The sequence below is a fragment of the Mollisia scopiformis genome (assembly GCF_001500285.1).
Source record: "Mollisia scopiformis unplaced genomic scaffold LY89scaffold_17, whole genome shotgun sequence".
Classification (NCBI taxonomy): Eukaryota; Fungi; Ascomycota; class Leotiomycetes; order Helotiales; family Mollisiaceae; genus Mollisia; species Mollisia scopiformis.
The window spans coordinates 829520-850532 of NW_017263597.1; the positions used below are offsets into that span (position 1 = coordinate 829520).

The following is a 21013-nucleotide window of genomic DNA, read 5'->3' on the forward strand; positions in this document are numbered from 1 at the left end:
GGACTAAACCGACACTAACTCTAAAGCGGATACTCTAGGGCTATCAATGTGAATCACAAGCCACTCCACGCATTTTGTGTCGAAAGTGGGATGCAAACGAGACCAAGGCTAGGTTTTGTCCGACTGAGCCCGCGGCCCTATCGATTATCTAAGTTCCCGTTATTCTTATCATGTATGCGATGTTCAGTCAAAGTAGACAATAGCTAGAGCTGCGAATTGAAGACCATGAGGTATATAGATACACGACTCGTCAAAATGTAGGAATCATTTCTTCACAAGCTACTTGCGGTTTCGCAAATTCACAATCAAAGCACACTTGCTTTCAGTACTGTCTAAGCTACGAAGATGGACTCCAAGCAAACACTCGATACAAAGTCGGAGCTTCCCATGGTGGACTCCGACACCAAAGCCTCTGCTCACTATACTGCCGAAGATATAGGCACAGTCATAGAGATCGACCCCGAAAAAGAGAGAGCCGCTCTGAGAAAATTCGATAAATACGTGCTGCCTGTTTCAGTTATTTTCTTGGTATTGTCCAGTCTCGACCGGAACAATGTAAGTGAACTCGAAACCCCCAGGACGTAACATTAACTAATTATTGATCAGCTTGGAAATGCCAGAGTCTTTGGCTTCGATAAAGACATCGGCCTCAAAGGTGGCGAGTTCGGCAATATCAATACCCTTTCGAGTGTGTGTACTATTGTCTTCGAACTTCCTTGGGTCTTGGCCGTCAGACGCTGGGGTGCCAATAAAGCTATCGGCACTGCTTTCGTCATATGGAGTGCCACTACACTTGGAACTGCATTCATCCACACTTATGGCCAAGCTATCGCTGTTCGTATGATCTTAAATGCTGCCGAAGCAGGTCTTGCCCAAGGTTTCGCCTACCTATTTTCTACCATTTACCCTCGAGAGCTTGCAGGAAAGCGTATCATGACGACCAATCTGGCCCAGTGCATCTCTGGTGCTTTCGGCGGGCTCTTCGCTTACGCTGTTCAGACCATGGGAACCAGACATGGACTCGCAGCATGGAGATGGTTGTTCATTGTTGAATTCTGCATAACAATCTTTGTTGGCGGCGTTGGCTGGATATTCCTCCCGAATTCTGCCGAATCAGCATGGTTTTTGAATGAAGAAGAGAAAGAAACCATGCGTCTGAAGAAGATACGGGATTTTGCACTCAGAGGAGAAGACAAGTTCGAACGCAAGTGGATTAAGATTGCTCTCACAGACCCTTTTGTCTGGCTTCTTGGCATAGCTTTCTTCACATCCTCTGTTGCTATAAATGGTTTCGGTGTTTTCCTACCTACTATCATTGCTGGTCTTGGGTGAGTACATGTGCTGAATTACTTTTTCGAGCAACTTACTGATCGGGTGTAGATATGCATCTCTTCGGGTCAACTATATGACCATTCCAGTCTACGTTCTTGGCGCCACGTCTCTCATAATTCAAGTTTACTACTCGGATAAGCTCAAACGACGGGGCGTTTTCATCATTGGGTGCTGCGTGCCCGTTGCAGTTGGATATCTTGTCTGCGTAGGGACTGCACATCCCGGAGCAGGCTACGCTGGGATGTTCATACTCGTCTTAGGTGAGTCGAATCAATGTTCGACATTTTGCATCAATTACTAACACCTGAGTAGGGCTCTACCCCATTTCCACTTTGGCAGTCACTTGGATAGCTACAAACTTATCTCCAGATACCAAACGTGCAATTGGAATGCCACTGGCATATTCGATCGCAAATGTATCTGCAGTGGTATCATCGCAACTATACCCCAGCCAACAAGGACCGCGCTACATAGCTGGCAATGCTATCTCTGCTGGTCTCACAGTCGTTGCTGGGTTCCTCTATACCGGATGTTGGCTTTTGCTTAGACGCAGAAATGCAAAGAAGGAAAAGCTTATTGCAGAAGGAGCCACCACGAATGGTTTGGAAGGAGATATGAGTCTTGATACTATGTACATACTTTGAGAGAACCCAAATTTTTCCTACACGGCGAGCTGAAAGTTGAGGATGTTAGTATAGGAAATAACGATTTTGATGATGTATGACTCCGTGATTTATATTGACTGCACATTATCGCTGCACAGCACTAGATTTCAGTACTGTGAGACAATAATCGATGCCTTGCAAAATAGTTGATGCATGTCCGTATTCACACGATTAATTCTAAACAAATTCGTTCTTCAAAATTAAATAAAATTATAATTCGCGTGCGATGCAAGGCTGCATAGCGATGTCTCCAAACTCAAATTCCCAGCTTAGCTAAAGCGGCATGGCACCCTGTCTTGGTGTGGGCTGTACTCTGTTGGTGTTGATGCCATCTGAACAAATGCCATTTTTATCAATTCCGCATCTAGAACTAGCTCAGTTTACAAGCTCATCTGAGCCTGCCGTCCATTCGACAAGGATAACATGATCATTGCATCGTTAGTGACGGGGCTATTCATCCTTCACAGCCGCGATGGCCCCCAAATCTTCACATTATCGTCTCTCATTTGCGAGATGCGGCCTAGTGCCTTACATGCTCAAGGATTGTCACTTGTGTGGCTGCTACTGATTCGACTTGGAGACTCAAGATGCTCCGGAGATGCATATTGATTGGGCTGTACTCCGTATCAAGACATGTGCATGCGAAGGATTCCTCCAGGATAAGGATGGTATCAGGGCGTCGCATTAGGTGGTACATAGACTAATAGTTGCTTCGACTGAGACTCCCCGTTCTGAACTTTCCGCATCTTTCGCGGTTCGATGCGATTGTGCACACTTCGTCTCTATCCGTTTTGCTTAATGGTTTATTAGCGGTGATTACAAGTGAGATGTTTGTGCGTTTCTGTTCACGAACATGAGTTTTAATAGTGTATGCTCCTCGTTAGGCCCAATGGACGACAAGGCTGAGATGTAACAAGACCACTGACTATCTGTGATGAGCTAGAATGCGGTATTTCAAGAGCACCACGATCCCAGTAGCAGTCCGAATATGAGTGTCAATCAATCCAATTCCCATATTAGCGCGCAACATCTTGTAAGCTCACTCCTGCATTTTCATGTGTACAGTGTTGACATTTACTATATAGCAAGATCACGAACAGTACCCTACGCTCATTCCTCGACGTCCCGTTCCGGGCTCAGGGGCCTTCAGTGACAGTACAAGAACTTACTCGAACCTTGAGCATAACCCACCCTCAGATCTAGAAGTAGCGAATCGGAATGTACCTGCACAACAGTACTCGAACCACGACATCAAGTCACCATTGTACGGTAGTCCTCCGATCGGTTTCCATGGCCCCGATCAATCGACACCCAATAACGACAGGCGGATATGTGGCCTAGGTGTGAAGTGGTTCTGGTTGTTACTAGCCTTGCTGTTATTGGTAATTGCTGGAGCCGTGGGGGGAGGTGTTGGAGGGTCTGTTGCCAGCAAAGATTCGAAAAAGTCAGGTCTTCATATGTCTCATCCAGCCCTTCATATTCTCTGCGATCACCTTGCCAATAGCGACAAATAACAATCTACTGACACTTCATATATATATACAGATCAGCAGCAACTTCCGCGACTACTTCTGCATCATCGTCTCAAAGTACATCAGCAACTAGTACATCTTCAAGTAGTACTTCAGCAGCTGGGACTTCGTCTTCTACCCCACTCCCGACAACCAGCTTAAAACTCAATTCAATCGCAGCGACTTACACGACTGAGTAGGTGATCTACGATATTTTTTTCTTCTTTCAAAATGGCTCTGGAGGGGAATCATGCGTCTCACGAAGCACGAGACATAATTCACCATTCACTGCGCTCCTTGATCATACTTTAGAGAAATATTGCTAACTCTGAGATCTTCCACAGTGAGACAACCAAGAGTAGCACCGATCGACTCGCTCTCCTGTATCAAGATGCTACCACGAACGAGATTGTTTATCGACTGCTTCATGAATCATCTCTTGTTTCAATGGCCTTTCAGCCGCCTCAACTCCTGCCAGTGTCCATACAGCCGAAGGCTTTGTCACCCATGACAGCATACGCGACTATAGACAGCTCAGCAACAACGACTGTATGTTCATTGCTCTGCTCACGTTGGGTCTATATCTATAAGGCTTGATTACTAATCCGCTATTCCAGATCTACTCGTATTACATGGATTCTTCTGATCAAATCATCGAATGCGTCCTCCTTTGCCCGAACTCCTCGTCTTTGACGTCCTCGACCTGCAGCATTTCCAGTAACACTATGATCTCGACTGGTTGGACCGCACCATCTTCGACCTCTGACCTCACGATTGTCAATACATATGAGGGCCCACGCCTGTATTATCAGAATTCAACGGGCTATTTACAAGAAGGCTTTCAACATACCAGTGGCTCAGCATGGACGGGAGACAAGCCAGGTACCCTATTGATGCGTGACGGAACGTCCTTGAGCACGTTTATGAATACTGTCGCTTCAGATCTTATGTTTGGCGTCGTGTACTTTGATCCGTCTGGTAATTTGAAAGTGTACAACAACACGGATCCGGGCAGCTGGAACACTCGTAAGTTGTCTGACCCAATGCAAGAGATCCTGATCATATCTGAGACTAGCTGACGACCGACTTCAGCTTACACAATTCTCGAAGCGACCACAGGCCTGAATTCAAGCTTACCATTTGGTGCGAGCTACGAGCCTGCGACCGCTGATAGTAGCGGTGGCTACCTTCGCGTGGAGATGGTGTCATCGAATAATATCATAAATGAAACTTTTACCAACTCAGGGCAGTGGACGGAGATCTCCCAGACACCGTGGTCACAGCTGACGAGCGTGGATGTTGGTAGCGGCTTCTCGGTTGTAAGCTGGCTGGGAAATGTGAGGATATTCTATGTCAGCACGGGTATCGTGCATGTTGCGGTTTTATCGAGCATAACTGGGAGTCCGCAATGGACTCAGGGAACAATTAATGGCAGTTAAAGATGGACCCAGAATCTGGCTGAATCGCGAGGCCTCCTTGCTTGAGCTTGCGCCTCCAATAATAGGCTCTGCGTTAAGCCGAAATGGTCAACTGGAGTCCTCCACAATCTTTGATCCTCGCCATGAAAAGACCAATCGTGCAAAGAGGAGGCACAAACTTGAGGGAACACCGTTGATAGTATACATAGAACTTAGAGATTGGGGAATTTTGACAATATCTGTAGCTACGATCATATATGGGTTTTTTAATTGTGGATTTGTCATCACAGAAGTACGCCCACCTACCTAGCTTTGAGCCGAAAATTAGATCTTCGTCAGTACATGCCAATGACACATGGTTTGAATGCTTGATTGTTGTAACTATTCAGCTTATCATCTCACTATCATGATATCTCAAGACAATGATGACAAAGCCAGTGGACCTTGTCGTGTTGCTCGGCAAAAATAGGGGTCGACAAGCCACGTGATTGTAATTTCATGAACGGCTTGAGTTAGAGCAAGACGCATTTGACGATCTGTTGATCATCTTGGACAAGGCTATTGTGTGCTTGAGATCCTAGACATCGAAGTCTAAAGCTTGAACAATTTCGAAGTGGTTGATAGAGCGAGAATCGGGTAAAGGGAACCCTAGGTGCGTTATGGTAGACTGTATTCCAGATCTAAGCCTTGTCATCATCTGTCATACTTACCGATATTTATTTTACATCAAGATCCTAGGACTAAGTGTGTTATGCATGAGTGGATACTGTGCATGATTTTTCCCATTTGGGAAATGGCCCGCTTACATTGTCCTACCACTTCTGGAACAGTACTATTCTCTATTGTAATTTTTACGGTACATGCTTTCTAGCACCAATTTAATGAATCCAACCCAATTTCAATAGGGTGGGGAAGTCAACTTCAATATGAGTTCAACAACTCCCTCCTTCCATGCCCAGGCGCGTACGCTCGTGCACCAATTGGTGACTTAACAGTATATCTCCTAAGTCTCTCTTGTTAATTTTTAAATCTCCAATATGCAATCAGATATTGGAGGGGCATTGACTGTAGGGATCTTGTATTGTAGATATCTTACCAATGCTAGGAGAACAGGCGAGCCGCGTAGGTGGATTCTATCCTGCTGCCTAGAGCTGCACCTCTGTATAACAACACACATCTCCTCTTCCCAGAGTGACAGTTGACTCTTCACACTACCAAGATGCTCACAGATTTTATTTCTTTCTACCAAAAGGACAGAACACCTAAGCCACAGAGCCAATCTCCCTTCTTCGCCAGACTCCCTCCGGAAATTCGAGAACATATTTACAAATACGTGATAAGGGCATGGACTTGCAATCGCCCTATTCACAGTATGTTCCTAATTTCAGTTTCCTATACTTGATCATATCTCAACATCATATTCACATTTGAAGATCAACCCCGCGTTCACGTGACTGACCCCCCCTTTTGCAGTAATTCCCACAAAATTTCACATACCAAGTAGACCTCGAGCACATATACTACATGACTTTTATTACGAATTCGTCAGATATTTCTCATTTATCTTTCTCTCCTGGAACAATGAGACCAGAACGAGAAATAATTTCCTGGCAAGACGCTGCCTCGGCTGCCCTACTCACGCATCCTCACCTGTTTACACAAATTTGGAGCAATACTGCACATGGTTAGATGAGCATAGACGGTGTTGCGGGGTTTCGCATCTGGGAGACAGGGAAAGTAGAGTTCAGGATGGTGCATTCGAACAATCATTTCAGTGCTTGGGGTTTGGGATGTTGTTGTGCTGTAAATTGATGTTCGTATCTGTCTTTCATTCATTCGACTCGAGCTGTTCATCTTCTTTGATCCTAATTCAGCGGGTCGATCACAAATGTGCGTCCCCAGCAAGCAGTACAATGACCCTGCTGGAGTTGTCATTGGGGTAATTATCTTCCTGGTGCTCAACGTCGGATCTACGACGTACATGTATTATACAGTGTTTTGTTCTATGTTTCAGTACTTCGGCTACTCTGTTTCATTGGACTTGAAAGTATCGAAAAGTGAAGGAGCAGGCGCATTAATGCCTATACAGGTCTTCCGAATGTCTTCCCCTCATCTACAGCGTCCCAGCTTTCTCATTCCTCCATATACCAACACTTTCCAGTTTCTTGACTATCACACCACTTTCAAGCCTCCAAAATATTAGAAAAATCCAACTTGTCGTACGGGATGTTAATATCCATGCTCATAACGAAGAACAAGGAGAAGGAGTTGGGAATGGGGAGTCGTGGGTATCAAAGAAGGGGCGAGAAGATATTGGATATTCGTACATTTTCACGGTATTGGAAAAAAGTTCCACGCTAATAAAGGCTCACGTTGAGATAATAAGAAGAATAAGACAAGATCAGGTGGTTAGGTGGGTAAAATTGAAAGGAGAACAGGGGGGGAAGGTTGTGAGCAGGGTGATGTGATATATTGTCAGGGGGGAGCAGTTGACAAGGTTGGAGAGCTCGAGTATCATGATAAGTTGTCTACAAAGAGGAAAGAGTTACCTTGAAAATTCTTCTAATATAATACACTAGCGTGTTTGTTATCCTTATCCATCGAATATCATGTGAGAGTATATCCTAATGACGTACCCTCTCACATAAGACTTCCACTACTCCCTAGACGTACATTCATGGTTAAATGATAAAATGACCGTCGAAAGATCTAAACTTTTCCGCTTTTGCCCAAACCAAGCGCACTTGATCAGCATCCTTCATCCTCAGTAACAGCTCCATGTTACAATCTTGTGTAACTGCTAACGCACGTTCTCTTGCTTCTTGTAAGCTCTCCCCTATTTTGCGAACTATGTTTACACGGTGGTCTCGTAAAAGAACAGCGATCACTGCCACAAATTCCACCTGAGAAAATTTCTGACCAGGGCAGTTCTGTAGACCATCAGACCAAGGGAAAAATGTGCTCTGAGATGGAGTGATAATCTCCTCCCCGTCAAGTTGATCAGATGGATTTGTTAGAGAGCTCTGGTTAGATGAAACTGAGATCCAACGCTTAGGGTTCCAAATGAGAGGCTTTTCCCAGTATTTTGGGAGCATCTGAACTGCAAGAATGCTGGGCATAACACCTGTATTTGGAGGGATTACAATTGTCTGGTCTCCAACTCGCAGAACCTGTGATTTGTCGTTGCTCCATCTAGGCAAGGCCATTATGGGTGGAAACTGGCGAAGTGTCTCAAGCTAATGATCAAAGTCAGCACCAGTATCAAGGGAGGAAAAGTCCGCATACCAGCACAGCTCTACACCTTTTAAGTCTTCCAAAAAGAGTTTCGTACTCCCAAGTATCACGCTCATCATTGATAATCACGTTCACCTCTTCTGAAACCCAGTCTTGAATGTCCGGATATGCCGCAAGGAGAATCATAGTGAAAGCTAGAGTATTTGCGGTGGTGTCATGGCCAGCGAAGTTGATAACAAAGATGTTTCCGAAGATCTCATCTATTGTCAGGCCTTTCGAGGTTGGTTGAGAAGTTTGAGAGTTTGCTTCCTCTTTCTGATGGACTCCCAAAGCTCTGACAAATGATGTCATCAAGGTTCCGCTTCCCATCTTGCCTTCCTCAAAGAGTTGCGTCTCTTCATTCAGCATATCCTCCATGTGAACTTTGAAATCAACAGCTGCCCGACCCACTTGTGTCCAAGACTTGGGCATGAAGGGCAGCTGAAGAACTTTTGGAGAAACCAGCATAAGAAGTACGACATTGTCCAGGACTTTCTGTAGCGCATCTCGATAGCTAGTCTCCGTTTGACTTGCGCTGTCGAACTTGTATGATTTGCGAAATCCAGTGGCTGCTAGGACATTCAAAGACAGGGTGCGGGTATCTTTGGCGGAAGATATTTCTTCTGACTTTGAATCATCTGTCCATAGCTCCAACAGTCCTTTAGCTTGACTGAGTGCCTCGTCCCAGACGAACTTCATGATGCTTTCGTTAAAAGGTGTAGCAAGAACCTTTCTATGCCTTGGCCAATCCGCCAAGCTTGCCGTAGATATACATGGTCCATAAACCTCGAGAAGCTCTACTGGAGTTAAGGAGATGCCCAAATATGCGATGATGGATAACTTACTATACATCTTGGATGGGCGAAGAAAGTCCGTACGGCGCATGAATATGTCATGTATAGCATCGGGGTCTGAAAAATAGATATAAATATCGCAAGGCGTAACTAGAGCCCAAACAGGGCCATACTTCAAATGCGATGTTGCTTTATCATGAAAATGGCATCCTCTGCGTGAGTAGCGACCAAAAGTACCCCAATCAATGGGAATTTTGTCCAAGATGTTCCATAAAGAAGGTTCCAAGATGAGCCAAACCAAATTCATGGGATCCACTGGAAGCCTCACGAGTGGGATGCCAATGGCTGCAGCACGCCGGTAATTAATTTCCATGGCGATCAAGCTCCATGAGAGATAGCCGAGGCCCAAACCAATCATAATTTCTATGATCATCTTGTCATGTATATTCTGCCGCTCAGAAGGAATTCTGAAGAAGGCAAATAGAGAGTTGGAGGGCTCTTGGACATGCTGGTGATAAGAATTCGCTGACTGTTGTTGGTTGTACGTACAGCAGGTTCTTTAATTGGTTTGGCTAAATACACCAAGCTTCTTTGACTCTGAAAGTTCCGTGGCTCCGTTTCGCTCAGCTATATGCATCCCACCCACCCACCATTTCGCCTTGGATTCGCCACATCAGGCTTTGGTGTGAGCACATGCCTTACATCAAGTAGCATTGGAACGGTGTCAGGCCTGCCGCGCCCATCAAGTTCTTTGGTCTATTACCACTCTGAACTCACTTCAAAAATGCCTGTCCGCAGCATAACTACGAATTAGCCGTCAGAATTTCCCTCTCTTGCTCAAAGGGTAGGACTGACCAGGTTTGCCCGCCACAAATATTACTTGCTTTTCCGTGGTCCAAAACTGGTAGGCCATTCGAAGGACACATGCAGCAAGTGTACTGTTGTAGAGTGCATGCAAGGCGCAGTAACGCAAGTCATAGATCAGCCGAGATATGAGCTCAATGCCTAGATCGCCTCTCTACCTCTCAAATAGTCTCGGGACGCCTAACGAGTAAGACATCAGAGCAAGAGCATGTATCATAGAAAGAATCGTCGTAAGTCAAGTTCAGTCTTCTCTTTACGCTCCACAAATTGCCCTCGAGCCCCGACTCTGTACATCACTCGCCGAATCAAATAATTCTCCCACCAGAAACTCCGACCATGGAAACCACCACCAATCTCTAATAGACCCCTGCCATCTCACTCTTCCCATCCCTCCTCTTCCACATCTCAACCTCCACCCCACCCCTAAGCATCCCGACCCTCATCGTCGAAAGCAGATTATGCGCCGCATTCGTATGATTATAGACGCCACCATTAAAGATCGCCGTAGCATCCTTCCCTATCGCCGAAGCAATCAGCGCTTTGCCGCCCGGATGATCTTTAATGAAAGACTTCACATCGTGGATCACGCCCGCGATAGCAATGAGTGCTTCGCCGCCCGCGACGCGGGTTGTGTATTCGTCCCAGTCCAGCAGGGGAAGGTCGGCGAGTGGAGTTCCCCACTACATGCAATTAGCTCGCAACTTAAAGGGTAATCGGGAAAGGGTAGGGGATCTTACATCGATAGTACTTCTCTTCTCATCGAGTTTCTTCTGCAGTTGCTGCAATCTACCCTTCTCAATCTCGTTCCGGCGGAAGGTTTTCAGGTCGCTGGCTAGACCGACTTGTTTCCAGAGCCAGATGGACCATTTTGTGGGGTCGTATTGGTACCATTGGATGGCGTTGCGGTAGTCGGATGGGAATTCGTGGTGGAAGTTGTGGTACCCTTCGCCGAGGGTAACGAGGGCGGTGATTACGTGGTCTCGGGGTGAGTTGCGGTCGTCGAATGGTTGGTCTCCGAGCCCTGGGTAATGAGAGAGTTAGCAAATAGCTGACGAGATTGTTCTGAATCTATTTGATGACGTAGATGGATGTTTGGAAGCAGGGGTTTTCAGTGTCTGGGTACTTACAATGAGCGAGTGAATTAACACAAAATGTTGCTTGCTGCACAACGAAAAGACGGAGTATGCCAGCATAAATGAGGCCACCCATCCAATCACCCCAGCCGATTCCAGCAACCAAGCAAGGGAACAAGAAAGCCATCGTGAGAGCAACGCTGACGTAGTGACGATGCTGCCAATTGACAACAGGATCATGGTTGAGATCAGAAATGTCTACTCGACCAACCTCATTTGGATTCTGCTTGAATATTAACCAACCCATATGGGCATATAGAAGACCTTTCTGAACCGAGTATGGATCTTTCATCGTATCGGTGTAGCGATGGTGAGCTCGGTGGTTACGAGACCACCAACGTATCGATCCTTGAATAGCACCTCCGCCGAGACCAGCGAGGATGATTTGGACTGGTAGAACGGCAGAGTAGGACGTATGAGACCATAGTCTATGATATCCTTTTCTCGTTAGTCTTTGCTCAGATCAATGTACAAGTGAGTTGAAGATACCTGCGGTGATGCCTAGTCCAGTCAAGAAATAGTAGATGAAAGCCCATACAGCCGTCTTCCATAGTAAGGGCGTGGAGAAAGCCACGATGAAACCAACAAGAGGAATGATAGCAACAAAAGTCACATTTACCCAATCGATATCTCCATGCTGCCAATTTGAAGCTGTGGTAGGTTCTTCCACAATACGCACTTTCTTGACCTCTCTATCAGGATTAACCTGTGTTTTTGAAGCCATATCCGAGAACCAATGTAGAGTTTCATATACCAAAAGAATAACGAAACGACACTTCAAAACAAGAACTTGAGATCAAGAAGACATCCTCACAATACCAAAGGAATATTCGACATATATCTTGAACCATTTTGTTGGGACTTTCAACAAAACAGCCCTGGTGGGAGGATCTCTGATGCTTGCAACCGGGACAATATTCCCCGGCGCAGGCCGTCGTCGAAAAGACGGAAAAACATCCAATTGATGACTCCACATCTGACTCGTATCACTTTCCCACCCATGTCTCGACGCCACCGACTGTTTTGTGGCTTGGAAGAATGGAAGCAACATCATTCTGAGATTGCAGAAAGAGCTCAGTAACGGGAGGATTTGCAAACCGAGGTCAACTTGAGATGTGTTGAGCTTATTTAGGCTGCAAGATTTTGTACCATCGAGCATGGACCGTGCTTGTGTTGGGGCATTTCGGTCTGAGGTGGTGGAATCAGGACTACGAAGCCCTTTGAAGCGACCACATAGAACCTGAAGCACCCGGCTTCTGCTCAATTTCCATTCAAAGGACGCGACGACAGCATGCCAGCGTTGACATATGTCGTTTTAGGATTACGGAAAAGGTAGACGGAAAACGGTGGAGGCTGAAGTCTGCTTCGAGATATCAGCTCATCCGAATGCGCTATACTCAAAAGAGATACTTCATACACTAACCCAAACAGGGAATGAGGCTCTTTCTTTCCAGATGATGATGATATGAGAATTGAGAAACTTGAGTTGAGTCGTCGAAGAAGCTGTTTAATTGAGAAATCGATATTATGACACCTCATTCTGAGCGATATCCCAAATAGTATCCATACATCTCGCTTCACACTCACCAATGAAACTTCACCTCCCACCACCACCACAATCATCAACAACTTCACTCCAACCCTCATCCTCCAACCCACAATGAAGATTCGCCCTCTAAACTCCTCCACTCTCACCAAACCCTCAAACCTATTCCAAGCCCGCAAACCACACATTTACATCCGCACCATGACCACACAACCCCAACCCGCATTCTCCTCAACCTACGTCCCCGAGCAAGGAACCGCAGACCTATCTCCCCTCCTCCTCTCCAACGGCGGGAAATGGATTCTAACCCCCACCGGCGCCGGCATCGAGCGCGCCTTCAAATTCAAGGGCTTTAAGAAATGCTGGGTACTTTCCCCCTCCCCTTCCGTCCCGTCCCTCAATATAATCCATGAACCCAACCCAAGATCCAGGAACGCGGTTAACTAACAGTGTATTATGTATAACAGGAATTCATGAACCAAATAGCCCCCGAATGCGTAAAGCAGAAACACCATCCGGAGTGGTCTAATGTACTCTCCCTTTACTCGTCGTTCAAGATTTTTTTTTTCTTGGCTCACATGACTAAGATATTGATTGGGATAGGTGTACAACACGACGTATATACGCTGGACGACGCATTCGCCGCCTGGGTTATCGGAGAAAGATGTTTTGATGGCGAGGTTCTGTGATGAGAGGGCGAGGGAATGTGGGGAGGTTGAGGGGGAGGGGAAGGGGGAAACAGGTGGGGTGGGAAAGGAGTTGGTGGATCGAGTTGCGAGTGAGGGGGGTGATTGTTGTGTGCCGAAGGGGACTTCGAAGGTGTAGTGAGTTTGGGTTGGTAGCGATGAGTTAATGCGATTGTAGGATACAGACTGAGCAGCATCAAGCTGAGCATATTAAGGAAGAGAGCAGCGAGGCAGAATAGGTTGTAAGGTCATGTATTTATTAATTAGGTGACTACAAGGTAGTCTACTGTATGATTCTAGGGGAGCCTCCATTACGCCCAAATTCAGAAACGCCGTGTAGTTGCAGACAGAGCCAGCCAATCCAGACTAGAATCCTATTACCCATTGACTGCGAACCGCCGCACTACCATGCTATGCTCCCCAACCGCCATGCATTCGGACATCCTCTTCCCGTACACTGTACAATGCTCCTCCTATGTGCATCTCTGCACCCGCCATCGGTATATACACCCTTTCTCCTCTCTTCAGCGCATTTACTGAGCCTTCTTTGCCAACTTTGCTTGCTTGCGCTCACGTCTCTTCTTGGCGGCCTCGGGGCCAGACTCGGTGTCCATAACATAATCCCACCATCTAAAGCTGCTGGCATAGTTTCCAATAAACTGTTCGTGGTGAACGTCGTGATGCTCGGCTCCAGCCCAGAACGGAAGGAAATGGTGCAAGCTCCAGGGGAAATCGTATCCGCTGTGGGCATCGATGGCTTGGAAGAGACGGCAGGTGATCCAAAGGTACATAGTCAGGACGTGGAGATTCTGGGTCACCAAGCACCAGATGATTGGAATGATGACAGTACCGGCGCCGAGAACCATCGTCTCGATTGGCGACGCGTACTCAGCAGCGAGACCGAAGGGAGCAGAGTATTGGTGGTGGATCTTATGGATGTTCTTGTAGAAGAAACCCCAGTGAAAGAGTCGGTGCATCCAGTAATGCCATGTATCCTCCAAGACGAAGAAGATCGCAATCTGAATGGCCATGGTTTGCCACGCCGGGAACGGGACGCCGGTATCCATACCGCAGGACTTGGCCATTGGATGGAAGAGCCAGATCTGAGGAAGTTCAACGGTGAAATGGCTGAGTATAACCAGCTTTGTGCATGTCCATTGTTCCTTCATGGTCGGGATCTTGGCCCCCTGAAGCTTGTATTTGTTGAAGTATGGAATTTGGTCGATAATGATCCAGGGGATGCTCCGGCCGAAGTAAACAGCTTCGTGCATGACGAAGCTCATGATACCAGTCGCGAGGACGTCATTTTGCATATAGGCATACCAGGTCTGTGTTGTTTATTAGCATTGGCTCCGTGGCGCTGTCTGCGAAATACATACCGCCCAAAGTCGCTCGAAAATGTTCAATTGAATGTTGTACTTTGACAACTCGTTGTAGATGCCGAAATAAGTGTCTGAGGATACCAGGGTGGCATTGAGAGTGCCGTTCGCAAGAAGAGAGTCCATTGTGCCAGCCACGCAAAGGAGTGATGGAGACGAGGAGCGATAATGACTGTGTTGAGAAGCGCGCCTCGAATGTTTAATATTTTCAAAGACTAGCGGCTCAGGCCATCTTCCAGGTACGGAAATCTGAAGAGCCGGATGCGCTAATCGGGCTGCAGGTGGAGCTAGAGCAATCACGTGCCTCTCACCGCGTCAGTGGCGATCTTCAAAAAGGGGCGCAGACAATCGACAAAGAGTCATGACGGTGATGATAATTAGGAGTCGTGTGAAATTGTTTGATTGAGATTTGACGTTAGATGTTATTCTACCCCAAAAAGACCTTTCTCCTGAAAACTCCCGTGTTGGTGGCCTTTCCGGGGAAATTGCTTTCAGAAATTGCTTCGATTCCCAGGGAAAGTCGTACCACCGGGAGTTGCCGCGCCGTCAGAAATTATGTCTGGGTAAATCGCATCTTACTATCTATCGCCTCGTGGTTCGAGATCTCACCCCTCCGTCGTACTCGTGTACTACTATCAGCTCATTCTCCCTATATTTTTCTTGCTATGTTCCGATCCCGAAAGCTTCATGCAGGTACCTGATTCCAACTTTAACATTATAGGTCGCCTTCACATGCTTGACATTCTCTAAAAGCTGATTGATCCCTCCTTTCGCCATTGCCCAACCACTTTTCCTCAACCCGAATACGATGTCCTCCTCTCAATTCCAGGCTGCCAACGAGCAGCGAAGACGACTCCATCATGAGGCAGATGTAGTAGTTGTTGGCGCAGGCATATTTGGTTGTGCCATTGCGTTTGCGCTGGCAAAGCAGGGTCGCAGTGTCTTACTTCTCGAGCGGTCGTTGAAGGAACCAGATCGCATTGTGGGAGAGTTACTACAACCAGGTGGAGTTTCTGCTCTGGAGAAATTGGGTCTCGCACATACGCTGGAAGGAATTGATGCCATACCAGTCCATGGCTACGAGGTTATCTACTATGGAAAGGAAGTCGAGATTCCATATCCCTCCAATGCTGGAGTAACGGGAAGAGTGGGCAGCAACGAGTACACAAATGAAAAGGGTGGCAGACCAGAAGGAAGAGCGTTCCACCATGGTCGATTCATAACTCAATTGCGAAAGGCTTGTGCGAGTCAACCAAACATCACAATAGTCGAGACCGAGGTTGTGGATACCATCACCAGCACACACAACCCACAAGTCCTTGGTGTCAAGTCGCGGACAACAGACCCATCAACAGGAGAGAAGAAAGACGACTGTTACTTCGGCCAACTCACCGTGATAGCAGACGGTTACGCCTCAAGGTTTCGAAAACAATACATCGGAAAACAACCCATAGTCAAAAGCAAATTCTACGCCCTCGAACTGATCGACTGTCCTTTACCAGCGCCCTACCACGGGACCGTCATCCTAGGAGACGCATCTCCAGTCCTCCTCTACCAAATCGGCACCCACGAAACCCGCGCCCTGATCGACATCCCCGAGAACCTACCCTCCGCATCCGTCGCCAACGGCGGCGTACGCGGGCACATCAGAAATGTGATCCTGCCCTCCCTCCCCCTCCAAGTACAGCCCTGCTTCGAAGCCGCTATCCAAGACGGCAAGATCCCGCGCAGCATGCCAAACAGTTTCTTGCCTCCAACCACGCAGATGGAAAAGGGCGTCGTGGTCCTCGGCGATGCTATGAATATGCGACATCCGCTGACCGGAGGCGGCATGACGGTAGCGTTCAACGACGTTGTACTGCTGGCCGAGATGCTGGCACCAGAAAAGATCCCCGATCTGGGCGACACGAAAGCCATCCAGAAAGTCATGAAGGAGTTCCACTGGAAGCGCAAGGGCTTGTCGTCCATTATCAACATCCTCGCCATGGCGCTGTACAGTCTCTTCGCGGCCAACGACCGCCAGCTGAAAGCGCTGCAGAAAGGCTGTTTCCAGTATTTCCAGCGGGGCGGGAATTGTGTCGATGGGCCCGTGGGACTGCTGGCGGGCATCATTCGGCAGCCGTTTGTGCTGTTCTATCACTTCTTCGCGGTGGCGTTCTTGTCCATCTGGATCGTGATGCAGGAGACGATGGGGAGTCTGCTGGGGTTCTGGAAGTTCCCGTTGGCGGTTGAGGAGAGCGTGTTGGTGTTTTGGAAGGCGTGCGTGGTGATCTTTCCGTTCATCTTTAGTGAGATGAGGGCTTGATCGTTTTCGGCGGAGATGTGTTATATAAAGGTCTGTCTGTTAGGGCGAGAATGATTGATACCTGCATCGGTTGGCGTTGAGTGGAGCGAGCGACTACTTTAATCAGTCGATCGGTCTGATAATGTAATACTTAATGCTCAAATCATGAAATGATGCCCAATCTGTGAATTGTATGCACCTGAGCCTAGGTTGTGATTCGAAGCTCCCTGCATTGTCTGGCAGGAAGTAAGTCAATATCTGTCGATTTCACGTTGTCCGTAATTCGCAACTTGTTTCTATTAAAGTCGATATCCAACCCACAGACCGAGATTGGAGCTGTTGACGATGTTCCATCCAGGCCCTGATATTCAGAACAGAAAATTCACTAATCAAAAAAAGACATCGACCGCTCTCTAACACCGAACACAAAGATGATCGATTGACTCGCTCGCTCATATGGGAATTATAGCTAAGGTAAAGCTGTGCGTTTCCCGCACTCTACAGGTCCTTATCTGTGAGGAGCATGAGAAACATTCTCGTGCGCTTTTCTCCAAACTTACTTACATAGACGGATTCTCTTTTGCGGACCGGGAAGGCCCTCTTATATCGAGGCTCTAGTGGTCCAGATTGGCTTTTCTCCAGCATTTCTTATTAGTTGATCCGAGCATGCGCTCACTCACTCGACAGAAGTACATTTCTGAACCGTCAATCACAAACGAATAAGCTCAGTGAAGGAAAAACACATTTAAATTTGGTATCATCAAACATCTACTCCACCATGCTTCCGTTCCATTCCATTCCAACCCAATGCCCACCCTTTTCCAACACCGCCAAAAAAAGAAGAAACCTTACTACCAGAGTATTTTTTTTGTTTGATAACACCACCCACAGCTCTTTCTTTCCCTACCTAGGAAGTAGAAACAACACTAACCCTCTCGACAACAACCCTCTCACTCTTCCGATTCTGCAAATCCCTCAACTCCCTCTGTCTCATCTCCCTCTCCCCACCACCACCACCGACCCTCAACCCGATACTGATCTCCTCTCCTTTCTCACCCCTATCTCTCTCCGCCAACAACCTCCTCCGCTCCGCCAACCCCACATTAGCACTCTTCAACCTCCCGCCCTGGCCCTCCCACGGATCCTCGCCCACCACAACAAGCGTAGGCGTTCCAGCCTCTACCGCCTTCTCCTTAACCTTCTCATCTTTGTTCACCTCTGCACCGCCTCCAGCCACGACGCTAAGCGGACTAGCAGCGTTGACGGGATTGGGACTCCGTTTCAAACTCCCGTTCGAAGAGGAGGATTTCAGCGAGGTTTTGATCGGGACGAGGAGTTGGCGCTGTTGACGCGAGACGGAGATCTGGCGGGCGATGGAGACGTCGGCTAGGGATTTGAGGCGCGCTTCTGCGTCGTCGTCTTCGTCGACGGGGGTGGTTTTTGAGGGCGAAGGGCGGGATTGTGCTTGGGCGGAAGAGGGAGAGATGGCCGAGGATAGGGAGCGGATTGGTTCCGGGTGGAGGGTTGGCGAGTCGATTGTTTCGGGGTTGGGTTGAGGGGAGCGGCGGGGGATGGTGGTTGTGGTTGCGGAGCGGGAGCGGGTTTGTGGTGGGCGGGTTGAGACTGTTGCTGCTCGGGCACGCGCTTGTGCTTGTGCTTTGGGGCTTATTGAGGATGTTAGGGGTGGTGAGGGCATGTTTGGTTTTGCTGGGAGGCCGGTACTGGGTGGTGTTGAGATGCTGGATGAGTTGGATGCTGAGGTCGAGTGATTGGATCCGGATGTTGAGGAGCCAGAGACTGATGGTGCGGTAGCATGGGCGTGAGGTGGGTTGATGATTTGCCAATCAGGTTCAACCAGCTTTGGCTTCATGGGAAATGGAGCTGGGTCGTAGGTATCTTCCTTTTCACATTCTTCGACGACCTCTTCGTCTCCTTCTTCGTTATCACTATTGTCGTCCAGAGTAAGATGTGACTTGTCTGGCGACCATTGTGAGGGCTTTGGAGTTGGGGATGCTGTTGAAGGTCTTCCGGCCTCAGTCTTCAGCTTGTTTGTTCTCGATTCTTGAGCGTCTCTCCTTTTCTCTGGACTTGTTCTGCCATGCTCTTTAGCCATGAGTCGTGCGTGAGCTTCGTTGTCTGGGCCGGGAGCAAACGAAGGACGCGAAGGTGAAAGAGCTGCTGGTGAGGTATTCGATCGGTGAAGACTGCCAGACGGACGATGTCGTGAGGATGGCGATAATTCTCTAGTTCGTGACGGCGTGTTGGGAAAGAGCGAAAATGCTGGACTCTGTGTCTTCATAGCAGAAGGAGATGTCGCTCTTCGTGGTAAGAGAAGCCTAGTTTTGACTTCTATTTCTTGTTCCTATCATCCTCCATTAGAACCATTCATTGGAGGGAGCCCAGCGGACATGAGGGCTAACCTTCGAAGCAAGTGCTTCGTTGACGGTCTTGAGCTTGTCAAGTGTCGCTTGTCGTCTTGCAAGAAGTGACGACGATGTCTGTTGCGGTTTCTGAAGGACGCCACTGAACATGATGCTGTACCGTTCCATCTGAATGGACGGGATATCAACATCAAGTAAGCCAGCGCCTTTCTGTGCGAACCTCGACGCATTTTCAATTAGAGGTCCTCCTTCGAGTGTAATCTCTGGCGTGGCGGTTGCTGCTCGCCCTCCACTCATGTCGAATGCAGGAAGCGTATTTGACCTAGATATTTCAGGCTTGTTGTTTCTTCGTCTGGTGGAATTGGACCATCCTCGACCACGAGACTTTGGACGCTTATCGACAGGCTCTTGAACATGATCAGACTCGGATTGTTGCGTTGTCTCTGGTTGAAGTTGGTAGAAAGCAGGTTGTGGCTTCTTGCCAGCTCCAAAGATGCCCCCCAAGATCTTCCATCGACTGGGTTTATGCTTGAGAGGAGGATTATCCCAAGAACCATCAACTGAGCTATCCATTTGATCCGGTGACTCGTGCCTGATATACGTCTCGACGGAATGTTCTTGCCATGGTGTTGGTGCATGTGATGGGCTCCCTAATGCCATCCCGATCTCTCCTTGAGGAACGTTCATTGTTGTTGCTGACGCCAATGGTGGTGCGGGAGTGATTTCCATCGACTCCGGGGTTGAGGGTCGAGCAAGCGAGGACTTATGAACTGAAGGAGCAGACGATTTGGGAGAGCTGGCAGGTGTAAGGAGCGAGCCCGGGAGGGGAAAGTTATAAAATGTCGTCCCTCTTCCATGCACCGCCAGAGGGTTGAAGTGCAAATCGTCCTTCGTCTCCCTCTTCTCGGCGTTCTTTCTCCTTGCGAAGCTTGATGCAGGTCCAGCAGAGGTGCTAGGTCTATCGGGCAGTCGATCCCGATTCTGTCCAGTGAACTCTACCAGAATCGGTGCCTTTTTGTCGAAGGACTTGGCCTGTGCATCTTCTGATACACGTACTGGCGCACTAGGAACATCTGCGTCTCGACTTCTTCCTCCCAGACCAAACTGGGCCCACACCGACTTCGACGATGTTCCCGATTTGACCATGGTCGTCGTCAGGAATAGCAATTGTTTGGAGTACGATTGGTGGATCTGGACTTCGCCTCCGCGTGGGTGAAACCACCAACAGTTGGTTTATGCTTATTACAAAATAATGATATAAAGGAGTGGACAGGTTCGCCAGGAAACCCTTGAGCAAGAATGATGATGGAAAAAAAAGAGAGGGTGCGTGGCGAGAAGGTGACGAAGAAAAGAGCTCGAGGAGCCATTTTACTTATCTACGAGACTACGGCGTCTTCAGCCCTGCATCTACCGCAGTGGACTCGAATGTTTGAGGTTGAATGGAAGAAATTTGATTGCAGGTACCAGGTTGGATCGCCGGCCAGGATGCAATCACTCTGAAGTGTGGAGATGCCGTCAACTCTGACAGGGACGAGGTGAGTGTGCGGCACATTCTGGAAGGCAAAGAAGGTCAGGAAGGTGAGGAAAGGCGAAGAGAGGCGACCGAGCTGGGGGGATGTTGATACTGGCGGGTATCAGACCGGGGGGAGGAGGCCGCATTAATCTTAAGGAGCATCCAGTCGCAGGGTTCAAATCGACAGCTTCCTCAGAGTTGATTACAGCCAAAATTGTGGTTGTCGAGGATTCG

The 21013-nt window shown here is 48.0% G+C and overlaps 8 protein-coding genes across 8 annotated transcripts; 4 read left to right on the top strand and 4 right to left on the bottom strand.

The window, feature by feature from the left end:
• Positions 1–387: 387 nt before the first annotated feature.
• Positions 388–1976, top strand: LY89DRAFT_698746 (high-affinity nicotinic acid transporter-like protein; the record flags this gene model as incomplete). The annotated part of the gene is made up of 4 exons (XM_018217003.1): positions 388–555; positions 607–1328; positions 1381–1592; positions 1645–1976. The coding sequence occupies 4 exons, from the start codon at positions 388–390 to the stop codon at positions 1974–1976; spliced, it is 1434 nt and encodes a 477-aa protein (XP_018068785.1).
• A 793-nt stretch (positions 1977–2769) lies between these two features.
• On the top strand, positions 2770–5188 carry LY89DRAFT_720739 (uncharacterized protein). Its single transcript, XM_018218590.1, has 7 exons — positions 2770–2865; positions 2941–3030; positions 3083–3441; positions 3543–3704; positions 3853–4057; positions 4126–4534; positions 4601–5188. The coding sequence occupies exons 1-7, from the start codon at positions 2851–2853 to the stop codon at positions 4945–4947; spliced, it is 1587 nt and encodes a 528-aa protein (XP_018068786.1). The 5' UTR covers positions 2770–2850; the 3' UTR covers positions 4948–5188.
• Positions 5189–7607: 2419 nt separating this feature from the next.
• On the bottom strand, positions 7608–9426 carry LY89DRAFT_698747 (cytochrome P450; the record flags this gene model as incomplete). The annotated part of the gene is made up of 3 exons (XM_018217004.1): positions 7608–8162; positions 8212–8996; positions 9045–9426. 3 exons carry the CDS (start codon positions 9424–9426, stop codon positions 7608–7610), a joined length of 1722 nt encoding a protein of 573 aa, XP_018068787.1.
• Positions 9427–9848: 422 nt separating this feature from the next.
• On the bottom strand, positions 9849–11761 carry LY89DRAFT_686905 (uncharacterized protein). The gene is made up of 4 exons (XM_018215389.1): positions 11480–11761; positions 10985–11428; positions 10595–10878; positions 9849–10537 (listed from the first exon to the last, which is right to left on the bottom strand). Exons 1-4 carry the CDS (start codon positions 11712–11714, stop codon positions 10214–10216), a joined length of 1287 nt encoding a protein of 428 aa, XP_018068788.1. The 5' UTR covers positions 11715–11761; the 3' UTR covers positions 9849–10213.
• A 976-nt stretch (positions 11762–12737) lies between these two features.
• LY89DRAFT_589926 (transcriptional coactivator/pterin dehydratase) lies at positions 12738–13361 on the top strand (the record flags this gene model as incomplete). The annotated part of the gene is made up of 3 exons (XM_018209564.1): positions 12738–12902; positions 13004–13066; positions 13140–13361. The coding sequence occupies 3 exons, from the start codon at positions 12738–12740 to the stop codon at positions 13359–13361; spliced, it is 450 nt and encodes a 149-aa protein (XP_018068789.1).
• Positions 13261–15027, bottom strand: LY89DRAFT_138810 (putative methylsterol monooxygenase). Its single transcript, XM_018205301.1, has 2 exons — positions 14602–15027; positions 13261–14550 (listed from the first exon to the last, which is right to left on the bottom strand). Exons 1-2 carry the CDS (start codon positions 14725–14727, stop codon positions 13756–13758), a joined length of 921 nt encoding a protein of 306 aa, XP_018068790.1. The 5' UTR covers positions 14728–15027; the 3' UTR covers positions 13261–13755.
• Positions 15028–15288: 261 nt separating this feature from the next.
• LY89DRAFT_720744 (SE-domain-containing protein) lies at positions 15289–16988 on the top strand. The gene has a single exon (XM_018218591.1). The coding sequence runs from the start codon at positions 15410–15412 to the stop codon at positions 16904–16906; it is 1497 nt and encodes a 498-aa protein (XP_018068791.1). The 5' UTR covers positions 15289–15409; the 3' UTR covers positions 16907–16988.
• Positions 16989–17700: 712 nt separating this feature from the next.
• Positions 17701–20691, bottom strand: LY89DRAFT_139653 (uncharacterized protein). The gene is made up of 3 exons (XM_018205306.1): positions 19306–20691; positions 18084–19247; positions 17701–17936 (listed from the first exon to the last, which is right to left on the bottom strand). Exons 1-3 carry the CDS (start codon positions 20410–20412, stop codon positions 17793–17795), a joined length of 2415 nt encoding a protein of 804 aa, XP_018068792.1. The 5' UTR covers positions 20413–20691; the 3' UTR covers positions 17701–17792.
• Positions 20692–21013: the final 322 nt, after the last annotated feature.